The 16,032-nt window shown below is 39.3% G+C and overlaps 1 protein-coding gene and 1 long non-coding RNA gene across 2 annotated transcripts in view; one reads left to right on the top strand and one right to left on the bottom strand.

Moving 5' to 3' along the window:
- Nucleotides 1–16,032, bottom strand: part of LOC138743151 (uncharacterized) — a 59,319-nt gene that overhangs the window by 13,485 nt on the left and 29,802 nt on the right. The gene's annotated exons all lie outside the window — the stretch shown is intronic.
- On the top strand, nucleotides 5,708–12,350 carry LOC138742911 (protocadherin-10-like). Its single transcript, XM_069897795.1, has 2 exons — nucleotides 5,708–8,257; nucleotides 12,270–12,350. Exons 1-2 carry the CDS (start codon nucleotides 5,708–5,710, stop codon nucleotides 12,348–12,350), a joined length of 2,631 nt encoding a protein of 876 aa, XP_069753896.1.

Here is a 16,032-nt window from a genome sequence, read left to right on the forward strand (position 1 = left end):
AAGTTGGACATATATCTTGTAAATGCTATCAATTTTTCTGCTTTGGTGAGATAAATAGTCTCTTAACTCTAGTCAGTGTAGCAAATCTTGAAATATACGTCCTTCATTTCTGGAATTAGTCTTGCACCAGTATGAAAATATCCTTCATCTCCTTGCCGTGATATTGAGAGAAAACTCAACCCATAGCTCCAGATATGGTCTCACCAAAACCTTGATTGTTGCAGCTGGACTTTTTGTATGACAATGGTCTTGGAATGGAGGCCACTGTGATGCTCAAATCATTTACTGTTCCTGCCTCAGTTCTGGATTTCATTATCCAACACAAAGATTACCCTGCCTAACCACAAACAGCCCTATTCTATCCAAGTCCTATTCTTATCTCTCCTATTTTTTCCCACTTTGTGCTTTGGCTGTCATGTTTTTGTCTGCTAACTAAATCTTACGCTTTTGCAGAATTACAAGAAAATCTTAGTTGATTCAAACCTAAAATGATACCTGATTATTCAGATAATCCATTTGGAAACTTCTGGTAAATAGTATAGGTTTTGCAATTTCCAAACAAAGAGTTGGGAGATGACCATAGGCCCATAATGTTGGAATAGCCTAAAAGAGTGCATTTACAGTGCCATAAATTCACCTCAGCAGTTTATGTTATGTCATAGAATAATACAGCAGGGAAATAGGTCCTTAAATCCATATCATCCATGCCAAGCAAGGTTCCAACCAGAGGTAGTTCCATTTGCCTACATTTGGGTCACATCCATTTGAATCTTTCTAATCAATTTACCTGTCTAAGTGTGTTTTAGAAGTTGTCATTGTACTGTGTCCATCACTTCATCTGCAAGCTGGTTCCACAGATCCACCACATTCTGAGTCCAAAATTTGCCCCTCAGCTTCTTGCAATATCTATCTCCTCTTGCCTGAAATGTATGCTCGCCACCCCTAAGCTTCCTAGTCTTGGTAAAAAGGCTGACAATTGGTCTTATTCATATTCCTCATGATTTTATAAACCTCGATAGAGTCACTCAGTCTCCTTTTCTACAGAGAAAACAGCTCCAGCTGAACCAGTCTCTCTTTATAACTCAAATCCACTCATTCTGGAAATATCCTTGAGAATCTTTTCTGCATCGTCTTGAACTTAAACACATCTTTCCTAAGCATGGAGACCAGAACAAAATATCCCAAATCCAATCGCATTGATTTCCTGCTCAGCTGTAAAATGTCATCCCTGATCTTGAACTCAGTGCTCTCTATACAATAAAGGCAAGCATGGCATATGCATTTTTCACCACCTTATCAACATGTGACACCACTTTCAGGGAACCAAGAACTTACACTTAAGGTGTCTCTATATCAGAATATTATCCAGGGCCCTGACATTGACTGTGTACTTCCTGCCCAGATGTTCCCAAAATGTTTAACTTCACACTTATCTGAGTAGAATTCCACCTGCCATTTCTTTGCCCTTTTTTTCAACTTGTTTTTGATCCTTTTGTGCTTTGAACAACTTTCTTCATTATTTACCGCAAATAATTTTCATGTCATTTACAAACTTGCCAACATTGCCTGTGGCATTCTGATCCAAATCTTACGTGATGAACAATTGGGAAACTAGCAGCAATCTCCTCAGCACACACTGCTCACAGACATCCAATATGCAAATCAACCTACCATAGGAATATCCTGCCTCCTTCCACCAAGACAATTGGTGATTCATCCTGGATCCAATATGATCTCTCTTTCCAGACCATGTATGACCTTGTCAAAAGCCCTGTTAAAATCCATACCCATATCAAGAAAATTAACCAAAACAATAGAACAATGTAAAAACAATAATGTTGTGTCAGAAATAGTTGCAATTGTCAAATTTTCAACTGGAACGTACCTACTATTGAATATTTTTGCTTATTGTGATTAATTACAATGAAAAACCTAGCAGCTGAAATCACTCTAAATGGGTTCTTAATGCCTTGCATAGTTGGTGCTGTCAAAAGAGATGTATTGAGTGACACCTTACATTCATTTCAATGGCCATAGAGTAAAGCACTCCCTGAATTACCCATCCACAAATTAATCTTCATCAGATCAGGATAACATTAGGGATCTTCTGTGACATTGTTCATATTCTCTAAAGAGGAAACATATTAGCATACTGAAGGCTTCTTCCAAGCTATCACACATAACTCATGCCCTGGTCTCCCCATTATCAGCTTAATAACATTCAGAATCAAGCTAATGTTTACCTACAAGACAATTAAAAAGTCATATTCAGCTGATTATGGCCTCATATCTTTAGCATTCAAACCAATTTCATGAGGCTAGTTTGTTATTGATTAATGCAAGCAAGTCATCCAACTGCCATGTGGATAAAATAATTCCAGATAGTTGTTTTTGAAATTTCAGTGGAAATTTATTTTAATTTCTTATCTTTTATATTTTAAGAAAAAAACAATTCAAAATCTTTATCATAAATATAGGTCAAATTGTAAAGAGTTTTCAAAATGAATAGCTTTCACCCAACAATGTTTCTCAACATAAACCTAAAATGAAGCAGTAGATGCTGGAAATCCAACAGATCCAATGGTGCCAGTGAATCACCATAGATGCTGACTGAACTGTCAAAGGTTTTGAATAATCCTTGTTTCTGATTTTAATGCAAATCTATTTTGGATATGTAAAGAATTTCTAGGTGGATTTAATGCAAACTTTACAACTCTTGCTTGCCCATCCCACCTCATTTCTATCTGAGTATTTGGAGTAATATTTCGATGGGTTATTTATATCAATTTTACCCAGTAATTGAGGTATATAGGAAAGAAACTGGAAATATTGTTAAAACTGCAATATCACCAATGATAAGCATGAAACTATTGGACTAGCGCTCTTTCTTCAGTGCATTTATACCCATTTCTATATGCCTGTTTGCTAACCAAACTGGAATTAGTTTCCTTAGCTAGTCAGTCATCAAGATAGCTAATCATATTGACCAGTCCAAAGGCAAATAAAGACTGGCAGGACATTCCAGCTTTGTCACTAATAAATTACCCTTCATGAAAATAAACTCCAGTTACTGTTACATACTTGGGAATTTTGGCATTGATTGTGACACCAGGTAGAAAAAGTAGCACACAAATCACTAAACTGGCAAATAATAATTGAATGTCATACTCCCTTGATCATCTTTGTTCTCTCACTCTGTTTGTAGCATGGCTGAGTTTACCCAGCTGGTCACAGAAGAGCAACTTTTCTTATCTCTGCTGTTTGATACAGAGAAAAGAAATTGCTAAATGCCATAGGGGGAGCAAAACATTGTATTGATTATGTGTGTTTGAAGAGAACATAGGAATAGAAAATATGTTCAACTTTTTGTACAACTAATTCAAGATTCCTGTCAGGCATTTTCAGAAAGATACATTTTACAAGCTGTAGAAGAAAGCTCCTCAGCCCACTCTAATCCCTCGACTCAGCCAGCCACATTTCAGATCCTTATCCTTGGGCTAAGTTCTCATCTTTAAGCCAGCTCAGGTTCCAACTCAAAAGGATTTCTCTATTCTTTATTCCAACCTGTTTTGCACCACATACCACTCAGAGCAACCGTTAGTATTTTATGCATCTACTGTGACCAATTCCTTTTGTGTGTTAGGGAATTATTGTTCTTGCTAGTGGCATTCGGAATCAACCACAGCACCAAGGGGCACAACTTCAACTGCTTCTACAGTTTAATTAGAAGAGAAATACGTTGCCTGAATGGTTTAACATTAAGTCTGCAGACTTTCTCTGAAACCTTGTGTCATGCTTCTTGGTCCCTTGATATTATTTCTGCTTCAAATTAATTTCTCCCATAGCTTCAACTTCCTTTATACCTTACACAACATCTCAGGACAAAAAAAAATGTAAGCCTGTGTGATTTTGTTTCCATGGGAACTCATTTTGCAAATGTTACCGAGGACTTGTTGCCTAAAGCCTTCAATACCACAAAGAAACTTTGCTCAATAATATATTGGTTTGTAGACATGGTCCATTTTAACCCATGCTGAACAGGAAATAATGATGAAACACAATGCAGTCCTTCAATGCAAATGTCAATGACAGGACCAGTGTATACAAGAACAAATCTCAGTATGCTACCAAAGTTTTCTGTCATGAAGCTTGCAGCAAATAGAAAGTAGAACAGGCCAGTTGTGGTTTACGTTTACTATTTTCATGACTCGATTGAACAGAAGAGAAAGCTTTGTTTGTTTCTTCTTTAGATACAGCCGGTCCTGCTGAATATTTTCATATTTTTTCTCTATTTCTTTCTTTTTGTCTTTTTCCTTGATGGATAAAGGTAATTAGCCCAGGATATGTGTGCTGTGACTCATTGTTTGTCAAATTCTTTCCTGAATATTTTGCACTTTGCCTGTAGAGCAGGCCTGATTTGTTCCCATCGTCCATGTAATTTCCTTTGAAATGTTAGACTTTATATTCAAAGCAGAAGGTGAGCACTTTAATTACATTGCACATCTGTATCATTCATATTGTGTGTGTGGTGCTTTGTGACACTTACAGCTTTGATGCTTATCATTAATGAGAAGATGACTGAATTTCCATATTGCACATCCTCACTCTTTGGTACACATGCCAGTTCATCTATCATAATGCCATTCTAAATCTCTACCCCTTTAACATGCATCCATCATTTTATTCCAACTATATATGCACTTTATCCTTTAGTACAGGGATTTAATGCACATTTCAGAAAATTTGACTAATTCGCTTTCCTAAAAAATGTAACCACTGAATGCTGAAGTGATTATCTGGTGTTCAGTGCAGAATTAATTCCAGTCCCTTCGGGGATTTTGCCAAGGGTCCAATGAAGAATATTTCAAGGCTCATTGAGTTTAGACATTCAGTGGGAACTCCGCGAACCATTTTTCGCGTGAGTGCACAGTAATGAGTTTAATATGTTAACTCAAAAAGGCCCGAATACTGCCGAATGTGCAGAATATTTGTAAAGTAATAGGGACGAGGTTCCAGGTTGTGTTTTTTCTCTAATTGCCCATCTCGATTTTAGTATGGTTAATTCTGTGTATAAAAATACTTGCTCATTAGCGAAAGTCCATCAGCGTTTCTCCATCAGTGAGAATCTAAGATCGTCACCCTGCAATTTGTATGGAAAGTAAACATTCGGCTGTTTGAAACCGACAAGGAAAAGTCAGAGGAGTGTATTATAAATAATGCGCCAGGGTAAAATCTGGAATTTCAACCAGTAAGCGTCACGGAGCCTCCCACATTGAGAAACGCGAAGAATTTACAAGCCACTATTGGTAACATTTCACATGGACTGTGTCTTTAAGATCTACCAAACAGTACGCGCTGAATTTCGCGCTGGTGCTGTCCGCAACTGAGTACTGAAGTGTGAGCAGAGAGGTTTCATACCCTCCAGACAAAGGAGACACCTCCAGGTACGGACACAGACATACACACAGACCGTTGTGCTACAATGTCAGAGTAACGCGAATCATTTCAATACGACCATTCACGTTGCCAGAGGAACAGAACAACGGACCAAAGAAGACAAGATTTCTATTAGATAAATTGTTTTACCGAAATTATTAATTTTATCTACCATCAGAGTAAGTTCGTAACCAAGAAGTTTCATCTGTGATTTTTTTTTCGAATGATTTGCATCTTTTTTTAATCAGAAGAGAGGATTGTCCGATCAGAAATGTTGACTGGAAAGAGGACGTGGACATTCACAAGGCAAGTGCTTTCCTTTATGACGATGTCCTGTTTTACTGAATTGATTTCTGGACAGATTCGCTACACAATCCCTGAAGAACTAAAACACGGAGCTTTTGTTGGGAACGTGGCTGACGATTTGGGTTTAGACGTTCGGGAGCTATCAGCCAGAAGGCTGCGCATAGTTACCGCAGCTCCAAAGCAATATTTGGAGGTAAATTTGGGAAATGGCATCCTTTTCGTGAATGAAAAGATGGATAGAGAACAGCTCTGTGGTTCGAGCTTCAACTGTTTTCTGCATCTGGAAATTGTTATTGAAAATCCTCTCGAACTGTACCGTATTGAAGTGGAAATTATGGATATAAATGATAACTTCCCAAGTTTCTTGAGGAAGGATCTCTCTTTGGAAATTATAGAATCAGCCTTGCCCGGTACGCGTTTCCCTCTCGAGAGTGCTCACGATCCCGACGTAGGAACTAACTCTATCCGGACCTACAGGCTAAGTCCGAATGAACATTTTATCTTGGATGTCGAGACGCGAAGCGATTACAGCAAGTATGCCGAGTTAGTGCTGGAGAAAGCACTAGACCGAGAACAACAGCAGACCCATCAACTAATTCTGACTGCCGTTGATGGCGGGATTCCAGTCCGATCCGGGAGCGCTCTCATCTCTGTTATTGTATTAGATGCCAATGACAACCAACCTGTATTCGAACAGACAACTTACAAAGTTTCCTTGGAAGAAAATGCAACAAAAGGGACGTTGGTGTTAAAGCTGAACGCCAGTGACTTGGATGAAGGCTCAAATGGTGCGATAGCGTATACTTTCAGTCGACATACTCCCCCTAGAGTACAGGAATTGTTTAATGTGGATTCTCACACAGGTGAAATCACGGTTAAAAATGTTATAGATCATGAGGAAGTGAAAAATTATGAATTCTACATACAAGCCAAGGATAAAGGTGGTCCATATGCAATCCCTGCACATTGTAAAGTTCTAGTTAATATCGTAGATGTAAACGATAATGCACCTGAAGTCATTTTAACTTCGCTGTCCAGCCCCGTGATGGAAGACGCGATGACAGGGACAGTAATTGCCCTCATCAGCGTTACCGACCAAGATTCTGGAAAGAATGGGCAAATCAACTGCGTGATTTCTCAGGACTTACCATTTAAAATTCAGTCGTCTTTTAATAACCATTACACATTAATGACAGCCGAGCCTCTGGACCGTGAAAAAGTATCGGAATATAATATCACAATTTCTGCCATTGATTCTGGAAATCCTTCTCTTTCTACCAACAAGTCTATATTGCTGAAGGTCTCAGATGTTAATGACAACGCTCCAAGATTTTCGAGGTCTTCCTATACAGTATATGTCACGGAGAACAATCCACCGGGTGCCACAATTTGCTCAGTGACCGCATTTGACCCAGATTCGAATCAAAACGCTTACCTATCCTACCTGATCTTGGACCGTACAATTCAAGGATTACCGTCGAGAACGTATGTTTCAATCAACTCGGATAATGGAAAGGTGTACGCATTACGTTCTTTTGACTACGAACAACTTAAGGATTTTCATATCCAGATCCAAGCTCAGGACGCTGGATTTCCACCACTTAGTAGTACTGTCAAGGTGAATGTAGTTATTCTGGATCAAAACGATAACGTCCCAGTTATTCTGTCCCCACGCCCAAATAACGGTTCAGCTGCACTTCAGACAGTACCACGAGCTGTGGATCCAGGGCAATTGGTGACCAAGATCATTGCTACAGATGCTGACTCTGGGCAGAACGCTAAACTCTCCTATCAGCTGCTACAGGCAACGGATCCTACCCTGTTTAACATTGCTGTGCACACGGGAGAAATAAGGACAACACGGCGTTTCAGGGACAGGGATGAATCTAAGCAAAGGCTTCTCATCCTTGTGAAGGATCATGGCAAAGCACCACTTTCAGCCACAGCCACAATCATATTTTCAATAATGGACATGCTCACGGAAATCCTCCCTGAAATTAGCAACTTGTCTGAAAATACACAACGCAATTCTAGCTTAACATTTTACTTAATTATCAGCTTGGGGTCCTTTTCATTTCTATTTATTGTGGCCATCGTTATTATCTCTGCAATCAAATGTTACCAATATAGAAATAATGTTCGCGATCGCAGCTCTCTTTTTGAGAATTGTTGTTGTCTTCTGCATCTTAATTCGCCAGATATTTTGAAAACATCCAACATAAATCTCCAAGTTACAGGGAGCTCCAAGGCTCCATCTGATGTTTTGGAAGCGGGTGGGAATGGACCCACTTCACAAATGTATTATTATAGGGTCTGTTTAACCCCGGAATCTGCCAAAAGTGATTTCACTTTCCTCAAACCATGCAGTCCAGCAAAATCGAAGGTTGGTGATTGTAAACCTGGCACACGTGGCGTGGAATGGTGTGCACCTAAAGCTTTAAACAACGACGTATCGGAGTCAAATTCTCAAGGCAAAGCCATTAAGTATCGTGAATGGGATGGAAATACAAGTCAGGTGAGAAGGTTATTTATCCAATGATAACCTTGTCCAATGTTGATAAATTTGTTTTTTTTTACAGAAGTTATTGCAACCAAATATTTACTTTAAGCTTGCGTTTCTTCATCTGACCCAGTCCTACCCTTCACATGAATACAAATAATTTATATGCACTTCAGGGTTTATTGCTCGGTCAGGTGGACGGCACTAGATCTGCCATTGAATAATAACAATATATAAATAATGGAGGCACTCAGCAGGTCTTGCTACGTCCATAGTGAGTAAAGATATATTAATGACGTTTAGGGCCTGGGCCATTCTTCAAGGTACGAGAAAAAAGCAGACAGGCTGGGGAGATTAAAGAAAGGGCAGGAGGAGGAACACAGACCCATAGGCAAAGGGTATTAATTGGAGAGGGATTGCAGGAGGACAGGAGAGAGGAATGATGAAAATTGATGTGAGGAGGGGATATTTGACTCCGTGAATGCACATCTTGGGGCAAGAGACTGAGGGAAAAGGAAAATGAGAGAGACAGCTAGAGAAAGGGAGACATGGGTGGGGGGTGGGTAACAGAATCCAGAGTAGTCGAGATTAATGCCATCCGGTTGAAGGGTGCTCAGACGGATGATGAAACTTTGTTCCTCCAATTTGCGACTGGTTTTAGTCTGGCAATGCATGAGATCTATTGACCCTGCTAGAACTGCTAATTTCCTCAGCATTCCTGTGTTTTATTACAATCACAACGTCTGCAGACTTTCTTGTTTCATCTCTTCTTCCCCCCCCCCCCTCACTATCACCATTGAATAATAATCGAGCTACAAACTTGATGTGAAAAGCTATATGCCCATTTAAAAGAAAAACGTTTGAATAAACTATGAGTGGCTGTAAAGCATGGTTTGCAATGGAGGAACCAAGTGCAAGAACATGTGGCACGAAAATATTCCATTTAATATGATAAATGGCACAGAAATCTTTCTACATGCTGTTCGTATGTTCAGTGCGAATGTGTATTTCAATGTGATCTACCTCAACCGGTTTCCTTGCCGATTATATTCAGAAACACCATTTAAGAGCTTTCAGCTCCTTTACAGCCTATTTCGGATTATATAGTCAAGTTAAGTCAAGTAACCTGAATTTTTCATTTTAAACCAACCTGCGAATATAGTGCACAATTTTAAAAAACGAGACAACGTTCCTCCGATCCATGGTGCTACATAAAACGACTCGAGACTACACAATAACAGCGTAAGACAGCACAAAACTATACCATTACTACGTAAGACAAAACAAAAAAAACTACACTAGACTACGCTAGACTAGAATCTGCACAAGCTACATAAAGTTAAATTAAACAGTGAAAGCAATACAGTTACTGAGTTAAGAAAACGATTAAAAAAATAGACAATGGGCACAGTAGAAACAAGTAGTTGTGTCTCAAACGCTCTTATGTTTTTCCTTGTCTTTCAAAAGCGATCTTAGGGACTAAGGTCTAGTCGATATTTCCGCTTTAATCGGTATTTTTCTATTATTGTTGATGCTATTTGATCATTAAACATAACTTTTATTAACATAATCTTAAGAAGTCATAATACCCTGCACATTGGACTTGGCAAAGTCGCAGCTTTATATTAATACGCAAGATCAGATAAATCTGGTCCAATTTATCTGAAGAGCAGCAGTCCCTCATTATCAAAACACATATTCAGTTACAGAATTATTGTGCCTGAAGGGTGATAACAAACTTCAGGTCTATTCGACGCATAAGGTCGAAGAAAAAACATATTTTTCTTGAACTTGTGTTTTGAATTTCTTAACTGAATCTCGCATTTGCAATTCGTTGGAAGATTTTCCACACGGGTGCTAAATCAGTTGCTGAAGGGTAAATTCAATCAGTTTTACAACATAGCTATGCATAAACACTTAATGCTGGGTTTAATTGGTTTCTGCTTGGTAGTATGCCAACGGTGTAGCAGCATTTTTGTGTTTACCGAGATATACATGCAAGAGTTCTGAACCAGCTGCAGGGGATTGTGTTACGAAGATTGATCTTCTCCTTAGAGAGCAATGGGAAGCCAAGTTTAACAAGCTGCAATCAATTTTTCAACTGAATTTTGAGTGCAAGAACTCAACCGCAGCATTGCTCAGTACCCTCCCTGGGTCCAGCGAAGTGAAAATCTATTTCTCTACTAGAACAGTGGTTCTCAACCTTTTTTCCCCCGCACTCACCACCTTAAATAATCCCTTACTCACCACATAGCACCTATAGCATAGGAGCTCTGCGGTTAGTAAGGGATTGCTTAAGGTAGTATATGATTGAAAATAATTGTTGAGAACTTCTGCAGTAGAGTGACGCCGGCCTCGTGGCAAACAGTTTCAGCACAGCATCATTAAATGGATTCGTTCAATTACACGCATTCAATTAGTTGCAATTTTTTTTTGTAGAATCTTGATGATCTCCCTCAATCATAACGCTCAGTGACTTTGTTTATCCAATTTCATGTTAATTTTCTTCATGATTCAGCACTTTTAAATTCCGCTTAACCATTCACAAAAGGTATTAAAGTCAAACACATAGCTCAGACGTGCATAATGAAGGCCGTGGATCTACTTAGCAATTGAGTTCAATGAAGAGATCAGAATGGCGTTCAGTCTTAAAGTAATTTTTAAATAATGTATTAGACAAGGGGATCGATGACAAGGCCATATTTACCATTAGCTTCTGGGCGGCCAATGAAGAGGTCGTTTTGAGCCAACCTTTAAAAAATATGGCGTTGATGTTACTTCAATACGTCATTCTTGATGGTAGTTAGCATGGATCTGACAGATATTGTCGCTATAGCTTTGGTAAGAATCAATCGAATCAATGAGACGCACTGCATCCGCATGGGAATGGTTCTGGAGGAAGTGAATATTTAGACTAATAACCATGGTGCCAAATCAAGTGCGTTGATTTGAGGAGAATTGCTTAAAAGTCTCTAGAATGTTTCTGTAATGACACCTGCCCAGGCAAGCAAGCTCTATTCTACCTCATTCACAGTTCTGGTCACGTCTAAATGCTGCGTAGATTTTGCATATGCATTTATGTATTGCTTCATTTCCCGAGGATGTGTGCTCAGTATTGAACAAAGGCATATCTTTTAGGTTTTTGACTTTATAGAAGATAAACGAATAACCATTTAAAGTTTGTTGTTAATAGGGCGTTGGACCAAGATATCCACAGAGTTCACCACCGGTTCACAAATGACTGCTGTGAAACAATTACCAGCGCCTTGTTAAGATTTTCAAAAGACCTTGACAAAGTGTCACATATAACGCTGCTAAATAAGATAGAACCTCATGGTATTAAAGGGAAGTACTAGCGTGGATAGAAGATTGGCGGATTGGACGTAGGTAAAGAGTCGGAATTAATGCCATTTCTGGCGGGAAACTGTTGACTAGGGATGTTCTGCATGGACCTGTGCGGGCTCCACTAATTTTTACGTGATAGCTAAATTATTTAGATGACAGAATTGATGGCATTGAAGATATTGCAGGAATGAGAGGTGCTGATGAAGCAGGGAAGTCTGTAGAATGACTTGGACAGTGGGGGACATGGGAAAAGAAGTGGCAGGTGGAACACTGTGCAGGAAAAAGTATGGACATGCATTTTGGTAGAAGGAATGAAGGCATAGACTATTTTCTAAATGAGGAGAAGACTCCAAAAGAGGAGGTCCAGAGGGACCTGGGAATCCTAGTGCAGGATTCCCTAAAAGTTAACTTGTAGTTGGAGTCCATTGTAAAGAAGGCAAATGCAATGTTCGAATTTATCAGAATCAGAATTTATTTTTATGAACAAGTCACGAAATTCAGTGTTTCGCAGCAGCGTCACTGTGTAAATATTCATAATATGAACCATCTTACAACACTAACATATAAAAATTATTTCGAGAGGAGACGAATGGAAAAGCAAAGATGTAATGCCTGGCCTTTATAAGGCATTGGTCAGACCGTATTTGGATTATTGTGAGCAGATATGAACCTCATTTCTAAGGAAACACGTGTTGGCGTTGCTGAAGATCAATATGAGAGTAACGGGAATGAACGTTTGATGCCTCAGGGCGTGTACCGCTAGAATATGGAAGGATGAGGGGGTGGAGGGAGATGGGGGTGGGGGGGGAGTGTCAATGAAACATGCCGAATATTGAAAGGGCTGGATAGAATGGACGTGGAAAAGACGTTTCTGGTAATAGAAGAGTTGAGGGCCAGAGGGTGGAACGTCAACATAAAAGGACTCCCCTTGAGAACAGACCCGAGAAGTTTATTTTTCCAGAGGATAGCGAGTCTGTGTTTTTCAATGCCAAGTCGCTGGAGAGACTGAAAGCAGAGTTTGATATGTCCTGGATTAGTGAGGATATCAAAGGTGATGGGAAAAAGGCAGAAGAATAGGGTTGAAAGTAGGAATGGTGGAGCAAGGTCGATGGACTGAATGACTTAATTTTGCTTCTATGGCTCATGGACTTGTAGTATTATGGACATGGCATGTGAATGACAATACCATAAATGGTAGCTAATCCAATGCAGCTCTGAATGCTAACTCAATCTTCTATTGTAGATCAACACTGCATTGCTTTTTGGAGCCATTGCTCAAGCTAAAAAATCAAACTCAGTTTCATGGAGTAGATTATCAACTGCCAATTCCCAATAATTTCACCGTTGATAGAGACAAAAGAGACGGGATAATAATAAATTGGATTTGATTTGTCCTTTTCAAAATTAAAAACGTTTGCCTGTATGTTCTCTTCATTGCCAGATCTGAGCTGAGGTAAAACGGTTAACTAAAGATGCAGCTATATTTTGAGAAGGAATTTTCAACGTTGATGATGACTGGCCCGTATACTTTGACATATCCAGTGTTTTCGCTGTTATTGGTTATTATGCAGTGAAAATCAAATCAGTGATTGCAGGTTAATTTAGGAGGAACCCAGGATTAATCCACTCGGGAATTCTGACTAGCATTGGGTACATGTGCTCTATGCTTGGCAAATAAGAGATACCCGTTCCGTAGCTATTTAATAGTCTGCAAACCCCACAAATAGTTGAACAAATTAGACGGCAAACTCTGGAATCCAGTGCAACAAACAATCTGCCGGAACAACTCAGCCATCTTTGCTGAAGCGTTGAATGGGAAATGTCCAATCTTTTTCTCCCACTGTGACTGCTGGACCATCTGAGTTCCTGCAATAGATTGTTGCTTTACAGTTTGATGTGGCAGGTTGAAGTCATTTATTTAAGCAATTGGTTGTGAAAGAATGACATCTGTCCATGTCTTTTCCATTTAACATGCACACATGACTTTGTTGTTTCTTGTTCTGGGATGAAGACATCCCATGAGCTTTTGTAGTTCAAGCAAGCAAGATATCGTGGACGCATATAACGGATTGGATTTCAGTCACTCCAAACTCCTAAGATTAAACTCTTACACCACACGCTGATTTGTTACTAATTTTAGTGTTTCATTGCATATCTTCAAGTAATTTCCACACTAGTTTTAACGTGATAAGGTCCATCTCTGACTCCCGCTCTAGGTTTACAGTCTTCATCTCTGGAGAAAGTTCAAGGAAAAAAATGAACTAAGAGCACACGAATTCTCCCAGTTCTGCAATCATTGTATCTACTTTAATTAAATTCCACATACGTTATGGTGAGGGGTTTCCTTCCGTCTTGACCATAGTTTCTCATTTCTGGAATATTAAAATAGGAAACGATGCAAGCATACAACTTGGAGATTACGATCATGGAGAAACAGAGGTCACTATAACCGGTAAAAGGAAAACAAATTCGTTTTAAGTTGCGTTGAGATCAAAAGAGTGGATATGGCAATTGGAATATTTCTAAGGATATGATGCCAATGTTGGCATTGTGATAATCTGTCAACAAAAGGCAATGTTGAGGGAAGACAATGAAGATATAGGAAGGATGTAAATTGTGAATGGATGACTGTCAGCAGATCTGGAACAGTTTGAACAAGAGAAAGCAAATTACCTGAAGTGGTTGAATGAAACATTGAACAGATAAGAGAATATTGTTCTTCGGTGGAAAGTGAGGTGGCTTTTGTTATGTTGAGATACTTTAGAATTTGAAGGAAGCCAGGGTGACTTAGGATAGTGAGACATGCAACTGAAAGATTTAAAAAGTGAATCCAACGTGGATTAAAAAAGCAATCATGTCATCTATGTTTTATTGCTCGAAAGCAGAGAACCCAACACCATGACCACTGAATTTCCAACACTAGATTAGGAGAAATATAACAGAATTATTGTTTCTATGTGAAAGGACTGATTGATGGAAGGACATTTAAATGCGCAGAGCTTGAATCTACAGCAGTGGTGTGGAAACATGCCACGAAAACTAATTTTTTTTTATGAGATGGAAGTGCAGGACAGGGAGCTGAAAGGGATGTAAGGGTAAGAGATGTCTGGATCTGGTGGATGGAAGAGTAGATGATAATTCATTGAATGTGAAAATCGGCTCAGTAAATGAGGTGGAGATAAGGGAATGGAAGTAAAGGAAATATATTGTAGCCATTAAAATGTTCTTTATTTTATGTTAGAGAAATAAAACACGTTCAGGGAAGTCATTTCAAAGTCACTGGTGTGGAGAGTTACGTTATTGGAACAGATACAACGAGAGCACAACTGGGAGTATGAAATGACGTAATTCTAGGCGTTTTAATGGATGCTTGTTGCTTAGATATCTGCGGAGATAAAGACTCAGAATCCAGAAAGGTAAACAATGGGACCAGCGATTGACCATGAAGGTGAAAACAGTGGAGAAATTAGCTGCAAAAGTAATGGAACATTTCAGTTCTCTATCGTAGAAAAAAACAGTGCGGAAAATATACAAGTTGCTGGAAGTGCTTTCGTAGGACGAAACAAGGTCAATGCATCGCAAAGCCTCTACAGGTGGAGTTTGGATCGAGGTAAGTTCGCATTGCTATACCTTTGGTCTGCATACCGTGATTAGCGAGGAAAGAGTGGCTTTTCAATTTCAGAGCGAGATCAGTCAACGGGATTCGGCCAGTTCATATGGAAGGGGAATCGGTTACACTCATGCTCAAGGAAGAAGTCATAACACTACTAAGGCTGCAAAAATTCACGAGAATGTTAACGGGATTGGCGGGCTTCAATTATAAAGAAGGTTAAATAGGCGTGAGTTGTAAAGGTCCGAATGGTGGCCCTATGGAGGTATGGAAAATTAGGATATGAGGAGATGAGATTAATAATAATTTTTGTTTCCCAATAGTAGGATGATTGATGGAAGTTTTAAAGGCGTCTGAAGGTCAAGGTTTCATGCTAAAGGTAGTGTATATGTGAAGGGAGCTACCAGAGAAAGTAGTAGATGAGAGTACATTTACAACATTTAGAAGTCATTTGGACGGGTGCATGGATATGAAAGGGCTAGAGGAATATAGGCAAATTACAAGCAAACGAGACAAGCCCAGATGAGAAACCTGGTCAACATTTTCAAGATAGTCCGAAGCTCCATGAAACCATCATTGCAACCAAAGGATATGTCTGTTTTAACCGTACACTGAAGGTGAAAATGAATTTTACATAGATGCTAAAGATGAATCACTGGGGACTAGGACATTCAAAGCTGTAGAAACTAACACAAGTAGAAACAGCAATGGACTGTACCAGGGAGAAAGGGTAGTATAAAGGCAGGAAAATAACTTGGTGCAACAAGATCAAGCTGAGATAACAGTTGTGTCCAATTTGTCCTGTGTGGGTTTGGGAGAATACAAGATCAGGAGG

Source organism: Narcine bancroftii, chromosome 9, assembly GCF_036971445.1.
Source record: "Narcine bancroftii isolate sNarBan1 chromosome 9, sNarBan1.hap1, whole genome shotgun sequence".
Lineage (NCBI taxonomy): Eukaryota > Metazoa > Chordata > Chondrichthyes > Torpediniformes > Narcinidae > Narcine > Narcine bancroftii.

Coding starts and splice junctions, on each gene's coding strand:
- LOC138742911 (XM_069897795.1), top strand. CDS start 5,708: ATGTTGACTGGAAAGAGGACGTGGACATTCACAAGGCAAGTGCTTTCC. Junction 8,258..12,269: donor GGGATGGAAATACAAGTCAG/GTGAGAAGGTTA, acceptor CTCATTTCTAAG/GAAACACGTGTTGGCGTTGC.